The sequence below is a fragment of the Nomascus leucogenys genome, chromosome 16 (genome assembly GCF_006542625.1).
Source record: "Nomascus leucogenys isolate Asia chromosome 16, Asia_NLE_v1, whole genome shotgun sequence".
NCBI classification, from domain to species: Eukaryota; Metazoa; Chordata; class Mammalia; order Primates; family Hylobatidae; genus Nomascus; species Nomascus leucogenys.
Window position 1 is genome coordinate 26,167,957 of NC_044396.1, and position 19,526 is coordinate 26,187,482.

At 35.3% G+C, this 19,526-nt stretch overlaps 1 protein-coding gene across 1 annotated transcript; it reads left to right on the top strand.

The window, feature by feature from the left end:
* Window positions 1–7,545: 7,545 nt before the first annotated feature.
* On the top strand, window positions 7,546–10,878 carry FABP9 (fatty acid binding protein 9). Its single transcript, XM_003269489.2, has 4 exons — window positions 7,546–7,668; window positions 9,785–9,957; window positions 10,428–10,529; window positions 10,698–10,878. Exons 1-4 carry the CDS (start codon window positions 7,593–7,595, stop codon window positions 10,746–10,748), a joined length of 402 nt encoding a protein of 133 aa, XP_003269537.2. The 5' UTR covers window positions 7,546–7,592; the 3' UTR covers window positions 10,749–10,878.
* The last annotated feature ends 8,648 nt before the right edge of the window (window positions 10,879–19,526 follow it).

A 19,526-nucleotide genomic window follows, 5' to 3' on the forward strand; every position in this document is an offset into this window, starting at 1 on the left:
ACCCCATACCTCACCCTATGCGTCTCTTCATCTGTATCCTTTGTAATATCCTTTATAATAAACCAGTAAACATAGTGTTTCTTTGAGTTCTGTGAGCTGCTCTAGTAAATTAATCAAACCCCAGGAGGCGGTCACGGAAACCCCAACTTGAAGCTTGTTGGTCAGAAGTTCCAGCGGCCTGGACTTGCTACTGATGCCTGAAGTTGGGGGCAGTCTTGTGAGATTGATCTTACCTTCAGGGAGATTCTGTCAGAATTGAATTGAATTAGAGGACACTCAGTTGGCGTCTGCTGTAGAACTTATTACTAGCTTGTTGGTGGGGAGAAATCCCCACATATTTGGTCACAGAAGTTTTCAGTGTTGATTGTTGTAGTATGAGAGGAGAGGAAAAATAGTTTGTGTTTTTTCCACTCAGAATCACTAATTATTAGGGAAATGCAAATCAAAACCACAATGAGATGTCTTCTCACACCTATCAGAATAATGATTATTAACAAAAATTGGAAAATAACAAGTGTTAGCAAGGATGTAGAGAAATTGGAACCCTTGTACATTGTTGGTAGAAATGTAAAGCCACTGTAAAAAACAGTATGGCAATTCCTTAAAAAATTAAAAATAGAATTACCATGTGATCCAGCAATTCTGCATCTGGATGTATACCCCCCAAATTGAAAGCAGGGTCTCAAAGAGATATTTGTACACCCATGTTTATAGCAGGTTATTTGCAATAGCTAAAACATGGAAGCAACTCAAGCATCCATGAACAGATGCATAGATAAGCAAAATGTAGTATATAGACGCAATGAATTATTATTACTCAGTATTAAAAAGAAGGAAATTCTGACATATGCTACAACACAGATGAACCTTGAGGACATGATGCTAAGTAAAATAAGCCAGTGATGAAAGGGCAAATACTATATTATTTCACTTACATGAGGTACCTAGAGTAGTCAAAATCACAGATAGAAAGTATTAATAGAACCATGGTTTCCAGGGTCTGTGGGAAAAGGGGAATAGAAAGTTACTATTTAACAGGCATAGAGTTTCAGTTTTGTAAGATGAAAAGAGTTCTGAAGATGGATGGTGGTGATGGTTGCACAACAATGTGAATGTACTTAACACCACTGAAATGCATGCTTAAAATGGTTAAGATAGTAAATATTTTGTGTATTTTACCACAATAACTCTCCCACCAAAAAAAGGTGATTATATAACCAAGGAGAAGGGAGAGTTAAAAAGAGTTAAAAGTGTACAAGTGGATGTCCCTGGCCCCTAAACCCAAATTTATCATGAGTGCTTCCTTCCACCCTCTCCCTTAAACTTGCTCCTCACCCTCTTTTCCACATCTCAGCAATGTCAGAATGTTCCATCTTATTTTTCATTTCAAAAATCTTAAAATCATTATTGAATAATCCTCCTTCCTCACTCCATAACATTTATTTTTTTAAATATTGATTATATTAACTTCAAACTTCTTTACTATGTTTGCTTTTCTTCTTCCCACCACCAATATTACTGTAATTTTTTCTTTAATTACTTCAGAGTTCTGTCTTTAGGTCTCTATTACCTCCAGTCTTTCCCAAGCCCTGTAGACTTTATGAATGATTAGATAATGGAAATCTGACTGGGACATTCACTGATTAAAACCTTGTAGTGACTCTCATTGTAGGCAGAAAAAGTCCAATCCCGTTAGCATGGCATGTGGAAGCTGTCTTATGCTTGCCTTTTTTAAATCGAACTCTCCAGTTTTATCATGTCTCTGTTCTCTTCACATTTCTTGCTTCCATCATACCAACATGCATCTTCTTTCTTGCCTCAAGGTTTCTGTTTGTTTTGTACTTTACATTCTGCTTCTTCCTGGGCATAATTCATTTTTTCCCACTCCCTTCTTCTCGAGCCTTCCTCATCCCTAATGGTGCCTCTGTGCTAATCCTTTACAAAGTCCATTTATGTAGGTATATTTGTGAATTTAGTTATTTTTGAAAATGTAGTCTTCAAGTCTAATTATTATTTTTCAATTGGTGTGGAATCATAGAATAAGAAGATCCAGTTCAATATAAATTTGATAGATAAGTCAAATTCACGTTCCTATATTTTCACCATAAAACTAAGTCCATAGATACATCCAAGAAAGATCTTCAAGTGACAGCTCCCCAATTTATCCCATTTATCTTGCCTGGGATCTCTGTGAAGCTCATATAATTTTCCACTTTTTGATATTGTTTCTATCAATACATACATAGAGGCATAGAGGACACTGTACTCTGAAAGGAAAAGAGGCAGGATTAAGTGGGTACCTCTCCAAAACCCACAGTGTGGTCATAGAGTCCATCTGTATCTTGAAGCAGATATGAATGGTCCAAAAAGCCAGTCACTCCCTCTTTAGAAACACAGGATCAGGTTAAGTAATGAGCTAGCTATCCTCTCTTCCCTAATTCCCACTCTAGCCATCAAAGGGCTACAATTTCTGATTTAGATATACTCCTTTCAAAGTCTGAAGCATTACTGACCTCAGTTTTCATGTAAAAATTACTTGTCAGTTTTAGCAGATGACCCAGCCTCTTGCTTAGAACAGTGATTTTTTCCCCAGTGTCTCCAGTACTAAAAGACGAGGAATGACTAAAGATCTGTTCCTGATTGAAGGAGACTAAAGAGACATGATGGCTGAAAGCAACGCATGATCATGGATAGGATTCTGGGTCACAAAGGCTGGGTTTTTTCCCTTGTTTTTAGTAGGAAAAGGAAAAACTGTCAGGACAATTGGTAAGGTTTGAGTGGGGTCTGTGGATTAGATAGCAGTATTGTCATCAGTGTTGATTTCCTGATTGAGATCCTTGTTTGGAGAGGAGTGGGGCAACATTTCTCAACTTACTCTCAATGACTGAGCAACAAACAGCTTGCTTCTTATGAAGAGAGAGAGGGAGGGAGGGAGAGAGAGAGATAGAGGTAGGGACAAAAGTGTTGGAATGTTGACAATTGTGGGATCTGGGCAAAGAGTATACATGGGAGTTTTCTGTGTTGTTAGGGAAGTGTTTTTGTAATTATTTCAAAATTAAAAGGTAACAACAACAACAACAAAAAACCCAACCAAATATAATAAAGTTAGGGGAAGGAGGTGGCATAAAACAAGAGAAAGTATCAATTGCCAAAAAATGAATTTGCCTAAAAATTCTTTACATGTTAATAAATATGATATGCATAACTCCTTAGAAAGAAATTGCTATTTTTTAGCGAAGACTTGGAACTAACCCAAATACCAATCAATCATAGACTGGATAAAGAAAATGTGGCACATATACACCACGGAATACTATGTAGCCTTAAAAAAGAATGAGTTCATGTCCTTTACAAGGACATGGATGAAGCTGGAAGCTATCATTCTCAGCAAACTAACACAGGAACAGAAAACCTAACACCACATGTTCTCACTCATAAGTGGGAGTTGAACAATGAGAACACATGGTCACAGGGAGGGGAACATCACACACTGGGGCCTGTCAGGGGGTGGGGGCCAAGGGGAGGGAGAGCATCAGGACAAATACCTAATGCATGAGGGGCTTAAAACCTAGATGACAGTTGATAGGTGCAGCAAACCACCATGGCACATGTATACATATGTAACAAACCTGCACATTCTGCACATGTATCCCAGAACTTAACATAAAATTAAAAATAAAAAAAAAAGAACAGTCCTACTACAGGTGAATTTTCAAGGTGGTCAGCTGCCTCCATATGCCCTTAAATAGTGAGCACTTCAAATAAATAACCTTCACCAAAACAAAAGAAATTGCTGTTTTTATGTATACTTATTAAGCAGTAAATAATAGATAAGAGATGGACTTATTTTGTAACTAGTAAAAATAAACTGGAAGTTGTCATATTAAAAAAATTATTTGCTCAGAGTTAATTTGGTATGGTTGTTTTAAGTAAAATTTTTATTATAAGTGAAGTGATCTAGGAGTAAAAACAATGTAAAAATTCTCTTAAAAGCCCCATATATAAAAAATTATTGGAAAAAGTGATGTTTTAAAAATATGTATCATTTATGTTAAGCAAAGTCTCTTGAAATTATAACATCAATTTCTCTAGTGTAGAAAATACTAGCAAATGGAGAACTATTTCAGTGATAAATATCACATTCAGACTATTTATTAACCAAAGTTAATTTCAAAATACTTGTTTTCCTTATTGGATAATATAATATCATCTTAAAAAGAAAAATTTTAAATAATTACTTTTCAGAGTCCTAGATTAAATGTACACTTTGAAAAGTTATTATATTATTGCGTCTATAAAATTGAAATTGGATGATGAACACAGTAAGGAATGTGATACTTAGAAGTGTCACTGCATGTGGAAATAAGAATCTTAGATGCTTTATCAAATCCAGCTAAAGTACTATATGTGCAGCAATAAATTATCAGACATATTTCTGAATACTTGTGTAGCTTCCAGTATATGTTCAACTTTACCAGTATCCATCGTCAGTGGTGACCATAGCATCTCAAAATTAAAAATTATTAAAAACTATTTGATGTCTTAAAATGTCACAAGAAAATCAATACAGAAAATGAGATGTTGAAAGATCATAGAAAAATGACATATTGGAGAAATAAGCCTTGAAACTGTCATAAAAACAAGACGTGACTATTCTATAACAAACTACAGTATTCTAGTTCCTTTACTAGGATTAACATTAGGAACAATCTAATTTAAAATTTTTTTTCTACTTGAGGAAATGGTGCTCACTTTTTTTTTTATAATCAAACCAAAGTGCCAAAGGCTAGCGGTGGTAGCAACAGAAATAGCAGAGAACTTTCTTAGTTGAGAAGGGAGACTTGTGCTATGTAACTGAGAAAGATGAAGAGAGTCTGAGCATCCCTCCACCATCTGACAATGACCAGAATAAAAGGCCTGTCATAGGACCAAGTCAGGAGAAGATAACGTACTAAAACTCTGTCTTTAGTCACTGTTATAGAGATAAAGAACACTAATGAGAATTACCAGTTAAAAAAATACTATTTATTTCTTTGGTCACTCATCCATAAAACATTTATTGAACACTTATGATATGCCAGATACTGTCTTAAGGATACAGAAGTGAGTGGAAAATATTTTCTTTTTTTGATATAGAATAGCTCAGGAGACAGCTGGGAAATAGCTATTTGCAGTACGATGAAATAAGCTGTCTAATATACTTCTCTTAAATGTTTATTTCTATCTTCACGCCATGGGGATTATCTAGCTCTGAACCAGACTCACAGAGAAAGAGATGTTTGAGTTGGTTTGGGAAGATGGGTATGTGCTGTCATGAGGCCAGCTCTATGTGATTCACGCAACTGGTTGTTGTGAAGGTCCAAATTCACAATTTGGTGAAGCTACTCACAAAGGCATAGTAATTATGAGGACTTCTTCTGCAAGTAACAAAAGCTCAGAGACAAAACTGTTTAAGTAAAAATGGAATTTATTAACTAACATAATATAAATTTTTGAAATAAAGTGGCCTTCAGTTCCTTCCACGTTTCTGCTCTGCTATCCTCAGTTCTGGCCCCATCTTTGAGGAGGTAACACAATGGATGCAGCAGTTGTAAATATCATGTGAGATAGAAAAATGTGTAAAGGCAAAAGAGAGACTGTCTCTCCCTTTGGTTCTCTCCTAGGGGTGGGGAATTTTACAGAAGCCAGAATTTTTATTTTATTTTAAGTTCTGGGATACATGTGCAGAACGTACAGGTTTGTTATATAAGTAAATGTGTGCCATGGTGGTTTGCCGCACCTATCAACCCATCACCTAGGTATTAAGCCCCACATGCATTAGCTATTTATCCTGATGCTCTCCCTCCCCCCATAGCCCTGGCCCCAACAGGCTCCAGTGTGCATTGTTCTCCTCCTGCGTCCATGTGCTCTTATTGTTCAGCTCCCACTTATAAGTGAGAACATGAGGTGTTTCTCTCTTCCTGCATTAGTTTGCTGAGGATAATTGAAACCAGAAATCTGATGTTAGCTTTTGTCTCATGGGCCAACTGAGTTCTAAACGGACCACAGGAATATCATTCTATGACAGGAGAATCAAAACAACAAGGAAGATTATGCTCATGGGAGACCTTTGCTACACTACCCAGCTGGCCAACAGGCATAGCAATGTATGCTTGCTTTCTTTAAAGCAGACAGTGCATACACATCTCGAACCAGTTAAGCAAACGTTTAACAACTTGCTCTATATTTGAACATCACCTCTGAATGCACTTGCAACTGCTGAGGCACTTATTTTGAGCTTGGGTCTTAGTTTCCTGAAATTAACTCCAGGATTTTCACTTACCCTGTTTTGCACTATAGATAATTTAATAATTGTTCTACCTATAAAGATACCACATTATATGTTTCTTCTTTATATATTTTCATCAAAAACAATCCTTTATTCCACTTAAGTTACTGTTTTACAGTACCAAAATATCAACTTCTTGTTTATTTTGTTCACAAATAATATTTTCTGAATTAAAGAAATAATTCATACAAAGCAGGTAAAAATATAAATACATACAAAGCAGGTAAAAATATAAATATTCTTCTTCTGGTCCCTGACACTAACTTTCCAACATCTTCTAAAGTTAACTGGAGTTCAAAACCGTAATGTAAATCGACAGCTACTGAATCTGCTCCTTCTTACTAAGCTCAGTACCTGCAAAGTCCACTTCCATTATTGGGGTTGCAGAAGATGGTTTCAGAAGTAATTGCACAGAGATTGAAACTATTTGCTGCCTTTGTCTTTCTTTTAGAATGCAGGTTCCAAACATCTTTTTCTACATGAGACTTGCCAAAATTTTTTCTTATAATTTAAAATATCTTTTAATGTAGAGTTTACTTTGTAAGCCTGAAAGACGAATTTTCTAGGCATTAGCTCTGCTTCCTTTTTAGAGCTTAAATCATATACTATTATTCAATGATAATTGTCACCTTTCTTTCCTGTCCTCAATTACATTTGATTAACAACAATGATAATATATTAATAATACCCTCCACTTCCCTCCAAGTAATTATAGGCATTTCAGTTACATTAACTAATATCAACCCATCAACCCTGTAAGGAAGGGAAGGGAAGATATTATTATAATGAAGAGGATGTTTGAGCATTGTGACTTACCCAAACAAAAAACAGCTGAGGTGGACCAAGGAAGGATTTCTTGTCTTAGGTAGGAAAACATCTCAGCCAGGTGTTTATCAATTTGTCAGGATATTCCTTCAGGGTTGACTCAGTATTCAGTGTTCAAAAACCTGATGTCTATTGAAAATTGTCTCCGTTCCACAAGTAATAATTGTCAGGTGACTTAGGTGTAAATCTTTTTGCTAGAAGCTAAAATCATTGACCAGTATTTAATTTTACGTGCTAATTTTCTGTCTCTTAATTTGGAGGTAAATAAAATGAGTCAAATGCTGGTGCCTAGAATCTTTAGTCTTGCTGCCATTGCCCATTGGCCATTTCAGAAGAGTCACGTGATGAAGATGCTCTTTAAATTAAACTACTGGCAGCACCGTAGTGCCTGTATTTCTTTGGTTTTCAATTACAAGTGGCTCTTCTCAGCAAGTGTTCCATGATGGTTGAGCCCTTCTTGGGAACCTGGAAGCTGGTTTCCAGTGAAAACTTTGAGGATTACATGAAAGAACTGGGTGAGAAATACCATTACAAATTTGGAAATTGGCAAAGCATTTTGTGATGTGATTGAGTTTGTACTTTACCATGAATTTTCCTACAATTATCTTCCTTTTGTGATCCTAGGGTATATTCCTATAGACTAACATAATTTATGCTTCTACTTTTGCTTTTTTAAATTACTAGTAAGGATTGTCTCTTTTTGGAAGACTAGGCTCACAGACACCTCTGTCCAGTCATAATCCATATATTTCAGCCCATTTATCCTTTTTGAAAATACTTCACCTAACTTCTAGACGGAATTTCATTTTAGCTTGGTCATTTCATTTAATAACATTTTTCCCAGCTTCAAATTTATAGACAGTAATCGCTACCTATAATTAAATTGATCAATTAAGTTTGTTTCAAGGTTTGCTTTAAGTTATAGCTTTAAAACAGCAGTATCAACAAACAAAATTTCTAGTTGGTTAATTTTTAGAGTTCTCATACATGTAAGAGATATTTTACAAACATGATTTTGAAGAATTACAAATCTGAAGAAACAGAACATTTTTACCCATTGAATGTCTCACCACTGGATATTCCTCAGAATTATAAACCCTACCTATCCTTTAATCTCTAACTCAAGTCATATAGTTACGCATTAATTATAATGACTTGGGTGTATAATAGCTAAACTGTTCTTTACTAATAGAAGAACAGCAATTATTTCATATTTTCCATATTTAATTAAGAGAAACCTCCCTTGCAATAGTAAACTGTATACAAAGCCAAGGACTTTCTTATCTTTACTTTTTTTTAACTTACATAAAGTGCTCAATGGATGCTTACAATTATTAATTATGTTTACTCATTCTAGACAATAAAATAACAATGCCTTATCCCCATAATAAGTCAATGTGCTTATAAATGTAATATTTGTTCCTTTGATGTAGTCAGTATTAACTTTCTCAGAGGGTCATAAGAAACAAGTTTTTCTATCTCTTCATAGATGTATAGACTCACTTGTTTTGAATAAAAATTGGGGGGGGTATATAAAAAACTTGGGCCTTATGGCCAGAATAGCACTTGTGTTGACTGGGAGCTGGGTTTAGGCATAATACAATCAAGAATAACAGCTGAGCAGTTTCTATGTGCCAGTACCATGCTAATCCCTTTCATTTAGACTTTTAAAACATCTGCTGGCTGGATACAGTGGCTCATGCCTGTAATCCCAGCACTTTGGAAGGCCAAGGCAGGCCGATCACCTGAGGTCAGGAGTTCGAGATCAGCCTGGCCAACATGGTGAAACCCCGTCTCTACTAAAAATACAAAAATTAGCTGGGCATGGTGGCATGCGCCTGTAATCCCAGCTACTCAGGGGGCTGAGGCAGGAGAATTGCTTGAACTTGGGAGGCAGAGGTTGCAGTGAGCTGAGATTGTGCCACTGCACTCCAGCCTGGGCAACAGAGAGAGACTGTCTCAAAACAAAAAACAAACAAACAAACAAAAAACCTGCAAGGTTAAGTGTACAGTTATCCACACTTTACTATTGAGAAAACTGAAGGTTAGGAGAGGTAAATAATATGGCCAAGCTAGCAGGCGGCCAAGTTAGAGCCTGGGTTTTAACCATCTCACTCTTCTTTGTGATGCAAATGTCTAACACTGCTTCTCTACAGTGAGATGTGTCATATCAGTTCCACAATCTACATGTGAAATGGAGTTTGATATCAGGACAAAGGAGTCAGCTCTTCTGCCCACCAACTACAGGAGTCAAGTTTGACAATGGGAAATTCCCATCCAGAACAACAGGGCCAGGCTCTAAGTCAAACTCCTCCCGCACCCACCTGGTTGTCGTAACATTCCACAAGGTGAAGTACAAGCATTTGATCTCTTGAAAGGCACCATACAAATTTACATTTTAGAGGAAGTGTAATAGTCTCAGAGAGTGAATTTAGCTTTTCAAAATGTCACATATATACCTTATGACTGGGAGGATGTAGCTCAACCCAGATATCACAGAAAACATAAAATAAGTTACTGTGCATTATCCACAATTTCAAAATAGGTAAAGTAAGCATTCTTTGAAAATCGACTTCCAAGGTGATTGTTAACAATGTCTTAATAAGGTCCAAGGCTGTCTCTGTCTTATAGGAGTGAATTTTGCAGCCCGGAACATGGCAGGGTTAGTGAAGCCGACAGTAACTATTAGTGTTGATGGGAAAATGATGACCATAAGAACGGAAAGTTCTTTCCAGAACACTAAGATCTCCTTCAAGCTGGGGGAAGAATTTGATGAAACCACAGCTGACAACCGGAAAGTAAAGGTCAGAACTAATTCTTCCTGGTGTTCAACAATCAGGAAAAAGTTAGAAGGTGGTTAGGCATGGTTTACTTTGTAATTTGATTTATCACCAAGTCCGTCTGGGCTTGTTCTGTTAATAGTCTCACATCTCTAAAGTTAATCCTTTTGCTAATTGTTTTGATGGTTAACAATAGGGCTAAAAAATTCAAATTGTTTTCATTTCATTTTTTCTTATCTCTTTGTCATTATATGAAAGAGCACATAGAAAGAAACAATTAAAAACAAATAACTTATGCATTATTTGCCTAGGAAAGAGCACTAATTGAATCATCTCTTGAGACTTCTTCTAGTTTGATAGTACTAAATCATGACAAACCAAAGTGAGGATTTTAAGAAAAGAATTTCAAAATAGAAATTAAAAAGTAGATATGTGGTCTCATGTAGGTTAGAAGGTAGTGAGTTGCTACTTCTGATTTCTTTATGCATTTATAGAGCACCATAACATTAGAGAATGGCTCAATGATTCATGTCCAAAAATGGCTTGGCAAAGAGACAACAATCAAAAGAAAAATTGTGGATGAAAAAATGGTAGTGGTAAGTTTTCTTTAAATTGAAGTCTTTATATGTTCCTATTTGATACATGCCTTTCAAGTTACTCAATCGTTTTTGCATCCTGTATTAAGGGTTTGGTCTGAGGAGAAAGGGGCAGGGCAAATTTAGCCTGTTATCTACCAACTCTAATAGATTCCTCTTTGCTTTTAGGAATGTAAAATGAATAATATTGTCAGCACCAGAATCTACGAAAAGGTGTGAAGAAAAGTCCACAGCAACAAAAATTTGTTCACTGACAGGGAACCGGTACTCGAAGAAGATATGCCTCAGGGCTAGTGATTTTTTAAAAATGTCTCAATATAAATTTGCTCAATAAAAGCATCAAATTAAGTGCAGTTTTGAAGCTATTTGATAATGAGGATTAGGAACAGACCAATGAATTGATGAGGCAAGAAGCTACTTGCCTGTGGTGTGATTGTAACTGCACCAAAGTCCCCTCTGTCCTCTGCCCACCTGACTTCCACAGTCCTTGAGCTCTCACTGAAGGACCCACTCCGTTTAGGTTAAGGCATTCTATCAAAGCCATGTGGAAATTCAGGTGATCTCCTAGGCAGCACAGATTCTAAAAACCAACAGTGCTGATTTTTTATTTTTTCAGAAGTGTGGCCCACTTAATGCAGATACATAGATTAAATGATGATGATATAGACAGATAGATAGCACTAAATAGAGACTGGATGTCATACGCTATGGATAGTTGCTATAAAAGAGCATTTAAAACAGTCATCTCATTTCTCCATAAATCCATTTAAAGTAATCAGGCAGGTGCATCTGTCACAACTGTTTACAACTTAGCCTTTGCCGTATGACATTTTATTAAATGCCAGTCCTGAATTTCTAAATGTCTAGCAAGACTGTGATTGTTAGAGCTGCACACAGTCCCTTAATAGTTTCACCAAAGGCTGTTGGTAGAAATTGATGTTCTCAGGCTTAGGGTAAAACAGCCTAATGGAGATAAAATTAAAGGACAAAGCCTAAAATGTGGTGGGTACCTATAGCAGTGGGAAAAGGAGAAAGAAAGGGGGAATTTTGTAAATAATCATTTTGTGCCTTAAACTGAAACATAGATAGTATTTGGTCAAATGTAAGTCCTTAGAGTCATGTCTATTCACTAGAGCAGAATGTCCATGTAATTTGTCATCCAAACTGGATGAGAAATTAAAATTGAAAAGGGGCACTATTAACAATTACACTTGGAGAGTAGGCATAACCTAGGACTGCTCAAGGCAAACTGGGGGTTACTGGCACCTTAGTAAGGGTGAAATTGAAGGGTAATGAACAAAAGGACTACAACATGGGGTTGAGACATGAACTGCATCCCTGGCCAAGGAAAGAAACTAGGGTTGTCACATTAAACCCTGAAGATGTCTGAGGTTTCAGCTGTGGCCAGAAGTAATGGGCTTGGTGCTGGCTATGCAGCTGCTGGATGTGGGTAATGATGGTCATCCCAGCATGCCATGTCCTCCTCCTTCCTAAAGGACTTGAGTGTGTACAAAATGTAACCATGTGTGTGTTCCAGAAGTCAAGATGGTGTTCAGCCCCAGAAGTGGTGTCTTGCACAAAGGGGAGCATGGACCAATGCCTCCTTAATCAGCCTCTGCAAGGGAGCTGGAAATGACAGCTGCTTTAGTGACGTCTCAGAGCAGGGTCAGAAAGTTTTCCACAACTGTTAGGAAGAAGAAATTATGCTAAAAAGCACTAAGCACTTACTCACTTAAATCTTTGACTTTACACAGGCACGATTAAGAAAAGAATAATGCTGTTCCTAATTTTCAAAATATTTCTCTTTTCATGTATGTCAAAGCTCAAACTACAATGAGCCTGAATAAGAAACAAAACCCCTATGTTGAGTATTTTAGTAGGTGGAGCCAAAGATACTGCTCCTGAGGAAATCATTCATTCATTCATCCACAAGTTCTTCTCAGTGATCACTGTGTGTCTGATGCTGTCTTAGGGACTAGAAAACAACAGAGCTAGGTATGGTGTTCAAAACTTCCCTTTTATACTTGATAGAGCAGAGTGATCTGGAAACATGAATCCTTTTAATTTCAGTCAAATCGTGAAAATTTTCTTTTAAAAATACATTAAACGGTATACTTAGAATCATTGTCTTTATTAAGATCTTTCACATAATCAATCTCTTGGTACATCTGACTTGCCTTCAAAAATTATCATCTATCTCTAAGTAAATGATGACGTGATATTTGTTATGCTGTATTAGATTTATTATAGAAGAAAGATAATGAAAGAGGGACTTTTCATTATAGTGAGTTAAGGTAAAGCCATTATTTGTTTACTTTCTAAGCAGGTGTAAAATAAAATAAGTGAGAGAAGTTTCTATTCTCTCACATATAAATATAAATAAAATATAAATATTAAATAATCAGAATATAAATATTCAGAATACAATATTTATATTCAGATACTAGGGTTGTCACATTAAACCCTGAAGATCTGTGAGATTTCAGCTGTGGCCAGAAGTGATGGGCTTGGTGCTGGTTACACAGCTGCTGGATGTGGGCAATGACAGTCATCCCAGCATGCCATGTCCTCCTCCTTCCTAAAGGACTTCAATGTGTGCAAAATAATATAATTCAGAATATAACATTAAGAATATTTATATATATTTTTATAATCTATAATTTATAAATATATTTTATTCTGAATATTTATATTATTGTATGTCAAATCCACACTGAAGTTTGTAGGAAAGTATTAATTATTTAAAGATCAATCATACTGATGCCATTATTAATATATGAGTCAAGAATCATTCACCAGATTTTCCTTGCTATTTAACACTATTAATAAATTACTGAATAATAATTATTAAAATTAATCAAAGAAATTAATTTAATTAAGTAAAAATTAAATTACACTAATATATAATGAAGAGACAATTATACATTATATTATATTATATTATATGTTAATATAATAAACATTTATATTGTTAATTATATATTATATTATGTTACATATTATTAATATAATAAGTCATTAATATAATTTATTATTAAAATTAAAATTAATTTGTTTTAAACATTTTTAGTAGTATTTAATTTTTATACTTTTTGCATAAAAATGCAATAAACATAATGGACATGTTTTCTTCACTGGCTATAAAAAGAGAATGGACTATCCCAAAGATAGTAACCAAAAGTAGATGAAACATTAGGATGAAGTATCAGGACATAGTCTAGTCCCCAAACATACACTCTTATGATTTCTATCCTGAACATTTAGGCCAAAAATATAGTCTATTCATTTTGGAGTTTGGTATCCAGGCCCTTGTGTCCCTTTTTCCAGGAAGGTGGGGATTGAGCATCTAACTACCAGCCCTGCTCATAGAACGGAACTCACCTGTTGACCCAGAGAGGCACGCAGTGAATGGAATGGGATTGGAGGACCAGTCAGACCTGGACTGGAATACTGCTTCTGCCATTGGCAGCTACATGAGCAAGCATGAGCTGCTTAATCACTTAAATTTTCTCCTTTGCAAAATGGAGACTTATCTACTTCTCAGGGTTGTGAGAGTAAATGAAGCCTTATAAAAAGGACTGACACAGAGAATCCCTCAGGTCTTCTCATTTTTTCCAGATCCCCTTCTGAGGTTATAAGGAAATTAGAATGCAAAGAGTAGGAACAATGTAATTGTTGAGCATGTGCACTAAAACAGCGAGCAGAGATCCAGAGGGTCTCAGCAGAGGTAAGCTTAGAGCAACTAATTGAGAAAAATGAGCAGGGAATGTGGATTCTAGTTTGCTTTGTAAAACAGAGTTTGAATATGAGTAGATGCTTATTAAAAACAATATCTTTCAAGACATAAGTTACAAAACAATTTCCCAAAAGTTATCTTTCTTGATCCTCAAAATAATCAATATTTTACAGATAATAAAACTTCAGCCCAAATGAAATCCATTTATTATAGTAAGTGATAAAGCTAAATGAGAACTTACTCCCAATTCACATTTCACATTCACAATTCACATTCACTATCACATTCTATCTTCCTAAATTAAGAAATAATGTCAGAACATGATGTACCACAATTTGAAAGCCACTGTGATAGAGATGGTTAATTACCCAGTAGGAATCTGGGGTTAAGCTTTCATATCATGGCAGTGTTGCTAGAAAGAGTCTGCCAGCCAGGCACTGCATTGCCCAGACCCTCCCCTGTCTCCCTGGGGCCTTATGACAATTTTTCATTAGAAAATGAGTAGAAGTAATATGTGCCACTTCTGGGTCAAGGAAATCTGTGCCTGCCTGCTTGTAGGAGAGGACTCTGAAACCTGAGGTCATGGTGTAGGCACAAGATAAATGGATCCAAGGCCTCTGAGTCGCCTTATGGAGAAAAGCTACCCATAGGCCAGGAGCACTTATACTGGACAGGACATCAAGCAAAAAATAAACTTCCAGGATAAGCCACTGAAATCCTGGAGTGTATTACAGCAGCTAATATTGCTCCGAATAAGTGTGAAATTTAAGAGATTTCATTTTTACAGTTTATCTCCAGTCACGAACATGTTATAAGCTGGAATTTAACTAAAAAAAAAAAAAAAAAATAAACTAGTTTTCAGTTATTTGAGGAAATAAAGAATGGATTGGCATGAATTTAAAAAAAAAAACACCACTGTTTAAACATGAATTTAATTGATTCTCTGATCTAACTTTACTTAGTCTGAAATATATATATAGATGTAAAAAGTTCATATGTAAATTATACTTTCAAGCCATCATACTCATACCATCTTAATTGTTTAAAAAAATTGTAAGACACAATCAAAGAAATAAAGCAGAACACAAAGTAGGCTACCTGGATACCACATGATTAGAAAATCCCCTGAATTTTTGAGTTTGTATTTTCTCCTGATGAAATCAAGCTAGGCACATACACACACATTGTTCACTACGTTTTGCAAGTGAATTATTTTTAAGGGATTCTTTTTTTTATAGCAATATGGAGCAAATGGCTAAATCCTAAAAAGTGTCTCCCACAGCTCTTTGTGCTAATACCTGAAGTACAATCTACTTGGATGTTCTGTATCTGGAAAGTGTTAATATCACCTTTTCTCTAAGACAAAATGCAAATGAGTAGAAAAATGGGGAAAGCTCAGTTTATGTTATCATGACCAGAGAAAGAAACTCAGATGCAGAAATCTTGTCTTCTGTTTACTCCCCAGTGAGTGAGTAACTCCAATTCCCAGGTGTTCTATTAGCAATAATGATGTGAAATCTTAGACTAGCCTTTGGAAAAGAGGATGCAGTGTGTTAGATTCTAGCAAAAAACAAACAAAAACCACTGATTGAATTGTTTAGAGGAATCACAAACTACTTCTTTCGTCTCTTTATTGCCATTCAACAAAAAACGATTAACTACCTTTGGGGCTGCATAAATGTAATTGTCACCATAGTAACCAAAAGACCAAATATCCACTGGTAGCTGAGAAAGTTGAATGAAATGGTTTGCATTGAGAAAGCAATTTTAATTTGACATTGTTAAACTTAGAGCAAAACCCTTATTTGAAACATGAAAGAGGAGATTATCAGTCCTGAAGTTCCATTGTCACCTTATGCTAAATAGCTGTCTGGAAAAAGTACTGGCTGCTCTAGTAGCTGACTCCTGAAGATAAATCAGATCATTAGTCTCATGATGGTGTCTAAGAAATTTCATAGGGTATCTTCCTAGATTGTAAGGGTCAGTGGGCTCTTAATGGCATTTTCACAGTATCCATCTGCAAATGACAAAAAGTAATAATTGGATATCATGTGTCTTGATTGTTTTCTTAATGTCTGTCTTCCTAACTAGAGTATAAGGCTCATGAGGGAAGGAGCTGTTGCTATTCCACTCATCATATTATCTCTAGTACTATCACAGTTCAAGAAATATATGTTGAATAATTGTCTGTATTTATGCTTGTGAGATAATGTACAATGAATCTTAGAATGATCTTACATGCACTTTCCTAGTATCATAATAAGATTATGTCATACTGAACATGAAAACAATTGCCTGCTTTTACTGCTGACTAGAGGAAAGAGCAAATGAAGGAATGAGTGTCACTTAGTTATCTCCCAAGTCTTGCTCTTTCTGTGTCTCCAGAAAAAGAAAAAGAGAAGGCAGGGGAGGGAGAGGGGAGAAAGAAGTTTAGAAGAATAATACTACTGATCATAAGCACTAGTTTTTGATGCTTTCATAACATTTATTATCTGATTTGATGCAAACAAAAACCCTTGTAAGTAGAAAATTTTCTATTTTCTTCATTCAGTCAACAAATGTTTATTCATTACCTACCATATGCATGCGTGGTGTTTTGCACTTGGTATACTACATAAGCAAAATCACACATTGTCCCTGATCACATGGAATCAAGACATCAGTTAAGCTATTTATCAAGTTATATTCAAAATTTATAAACATTGCCATTGTAGTAACTGTTAAATGATGATATACATGGTAAAGAAAATTTTAGGAAAGATGGTTGAGTAAATATCAAGAGAATGTTGCTCTGAAGGTCCGAAAGGATGATTGAGCTGAGAATTAAGGATTAAACATACGGGAGTGATTATGTATTACAGGGAAAGAGACGAAGGGAGGTATTGCCAGAAAGGAGAACGACATGGGCAGAGATCTTGGTGGAGGCAAGCTGGAAACTATGACCTTTTTTATTCTCTAGAAGAGTTTGTGTAACATTGGTATTATTTTTTCCTCAAATATTTGTAAGAATTCATTGGTGAAGGCTATTGGGGCATAGGGTATCTTCGTGAGATGGATTTTAAATATGGATTTAATGCTAATAGATTTGGGAGTATTCAGGATTTTTACTTTTTCTTGCATCATTTTTGATAAACTGTGTTTTCTAAGAAACCTGTCTCTTTTAAATTTTTTTATTTAAAAAATTTAATTTATTGACATAAAGTAGTTTATAATATTGTTATGATCTTTTCAATATCTGTAGGATATATTAATATGCTTTTTTCCATTCCTACATTCAATAATTTTGTCTTCTCTATTTTTAATCCATCTTCTAAAAGTTTATCAATCTTACTAGTCATTAAAATGCTTTTGCGTTTGTTGATATTTTCTATCATTTTTGTTTTTATTATCTGCTCTATGAATTATCTATTCATATTGTCCATTGTTTCTTTTACCTTTTAAGTATATTTTTTTCTATTTATTTTTGATTAGCAATGTATATAAAAATTATATAAATAAATGTAGACCGTGGGTGACATTATCTTCTTTCTCTGAAGAGGGTTTATGTTCATTTCTTACTAGTAGCTCCATTCACTAGCTATCCCAGATCACAGTAATCTAATTTTAAGAATTGACTTTATATTAGCACAGGTATATTTTGAGCTTATCCTTACTCCTATGTTGCAAAAGAGTCCCAAGACAAAGTGCGATGATTAACCAGGATTCTTCTTCACTTCTCCCCTAACACTGTAGCATTGTCATAAACGGTCCTTGGATTTTTTTACCTCTAACCTGCCTCTTGCATAATTCATAGAGCCCTAGAGGTGCAGAAGCTCCAAATATGAGATTTGTCTCTCTGGACTTGCCTTTCTTTCCCAAGTCTTAAGCCCTTAGTTTTTCTCTGCCTTTTTATCTCTCCGATGCCTTGAAGATTTTTTTTTTCTAATTTTGTTCATCTTTTTACAGTTGAAAAGTTAGTTTAATTTCCTCATCTATCATGACTGGAAGTGAAAGTTCTAAGTTCTATTTTTATTTTCTTCCCAACTGTTTATTCAAAAATGACACTTTTTAGAATGAGATTCAGTCATTTGCAACAACATGGATGGAACTGGAGCACATGTGAAGTGAAATAAGCCAGACACACAGAGAGAAATATCACATATTCTCACTTATTTACAAGATCTAAAAATCAAAACATTTGAACCCATGGAGATAGAGAGTAGAAGGATGATTATCAGAGGCTGGGGAGGGTAGTGCAGGAATTGTGGGGGAGTAGGAGGGAGGTGGGGATGGTTAATGGTTACAAAAAAAATAGAATAAATAAGACCTAGTATTTGATAGCAGAACAGCGTGACTATAGTCAATAATAATTTAATTGTACATTTAGAAATAAGCAAGAGTAAAACTGGATTGTTTGTAACACAAAAGATAAATGTATGAGGGGGTGGATACCCCATCTTCCATGATGTGGTTATTACCCTTTGCATGCCTGTACCAAAACCTCTCATGTACCCCATAAATACATACACTTACTCTGAACCCACAATTTTTTAAGTGACCCTTTTAGGTTGATTATTTATCTTGGTATTCTATGGTATGCTTCTCCTGTCATCAGTTATGATCACAATATTTCTACCTTACAAATAATTTCAAATTCATTACAATTAAAACTTCTTGCTTCAAGCTTTTATCAAATCATGAGTAGAATGTAAGTTCCATGAGGGCAAGGAATTTGATTCAATAATGTTTAACCAGCACTTTCAACAGTGCTTGGCACTTAATAAGCTCTCAGCAAATATTTTTGCGATTGAATAAAAAACAAAAATTGAGTTGGATCTTTGGCATCCAAGTGGAGGGTCAGGAATTCTTTGTTCATTTGCTATGTAATGATTGATTATTTTATTTCTTTTTCAAATATATAATTGGATTTAGCTTGAAGACAATCTATAAGGAGCACTTACATGGTTTGTTATATAGAGTAAGCTTTCCTTATTTATTTTGTTTGGACATTTGGATCTTCCTTTCAGTGTATGAATCCAAAAACTTGCTGTATCTTGAGAATTTACATGGATGATAAATTGGTGAAGAGAGAACTGAATACACATCATAGAGAGACTATATGTATTTTACAAACATGTAGTTCAGTCTAAATATATACATCTAGTTATAATGTGGTTCTAGGCATTCTTTCTTGTTACGACGCTGACGACTTTCTTAGCTAGGAGTGATGTAATGTTTCAGGCCTAGTTCAGTCTGGGTCTTCTCTCATTGCTTTGATCTGT

What these genes read in the sequence shown, in the direction of transcription:
- FABP9 (XM_003269489.2), top strand. Translation starts at nt 7,593, where the DNA reads ATGATGGTTGAGCCCTTCTTGGGAACCTGGAAGCTGGTTTCCAGTGAA. An exon ending in GGATTACATGAAAGAACTGG is followed by an intron (nt 7,669 to 9,784) that starts GTGAGAAATACC and finishes TCTGTCTTATAG; the next exon opens with GAGTGAATTTTGCAGCCCGG. An exon ending in TGGATGAAAAAATGGTAGTG is followed by an intron (nt 10,530 to 10,697) that starts GTAAGTTTTCTT and finishes CTTTGCTTTTAG; the next exon opens with GAATGTAAAATGAATAATAT.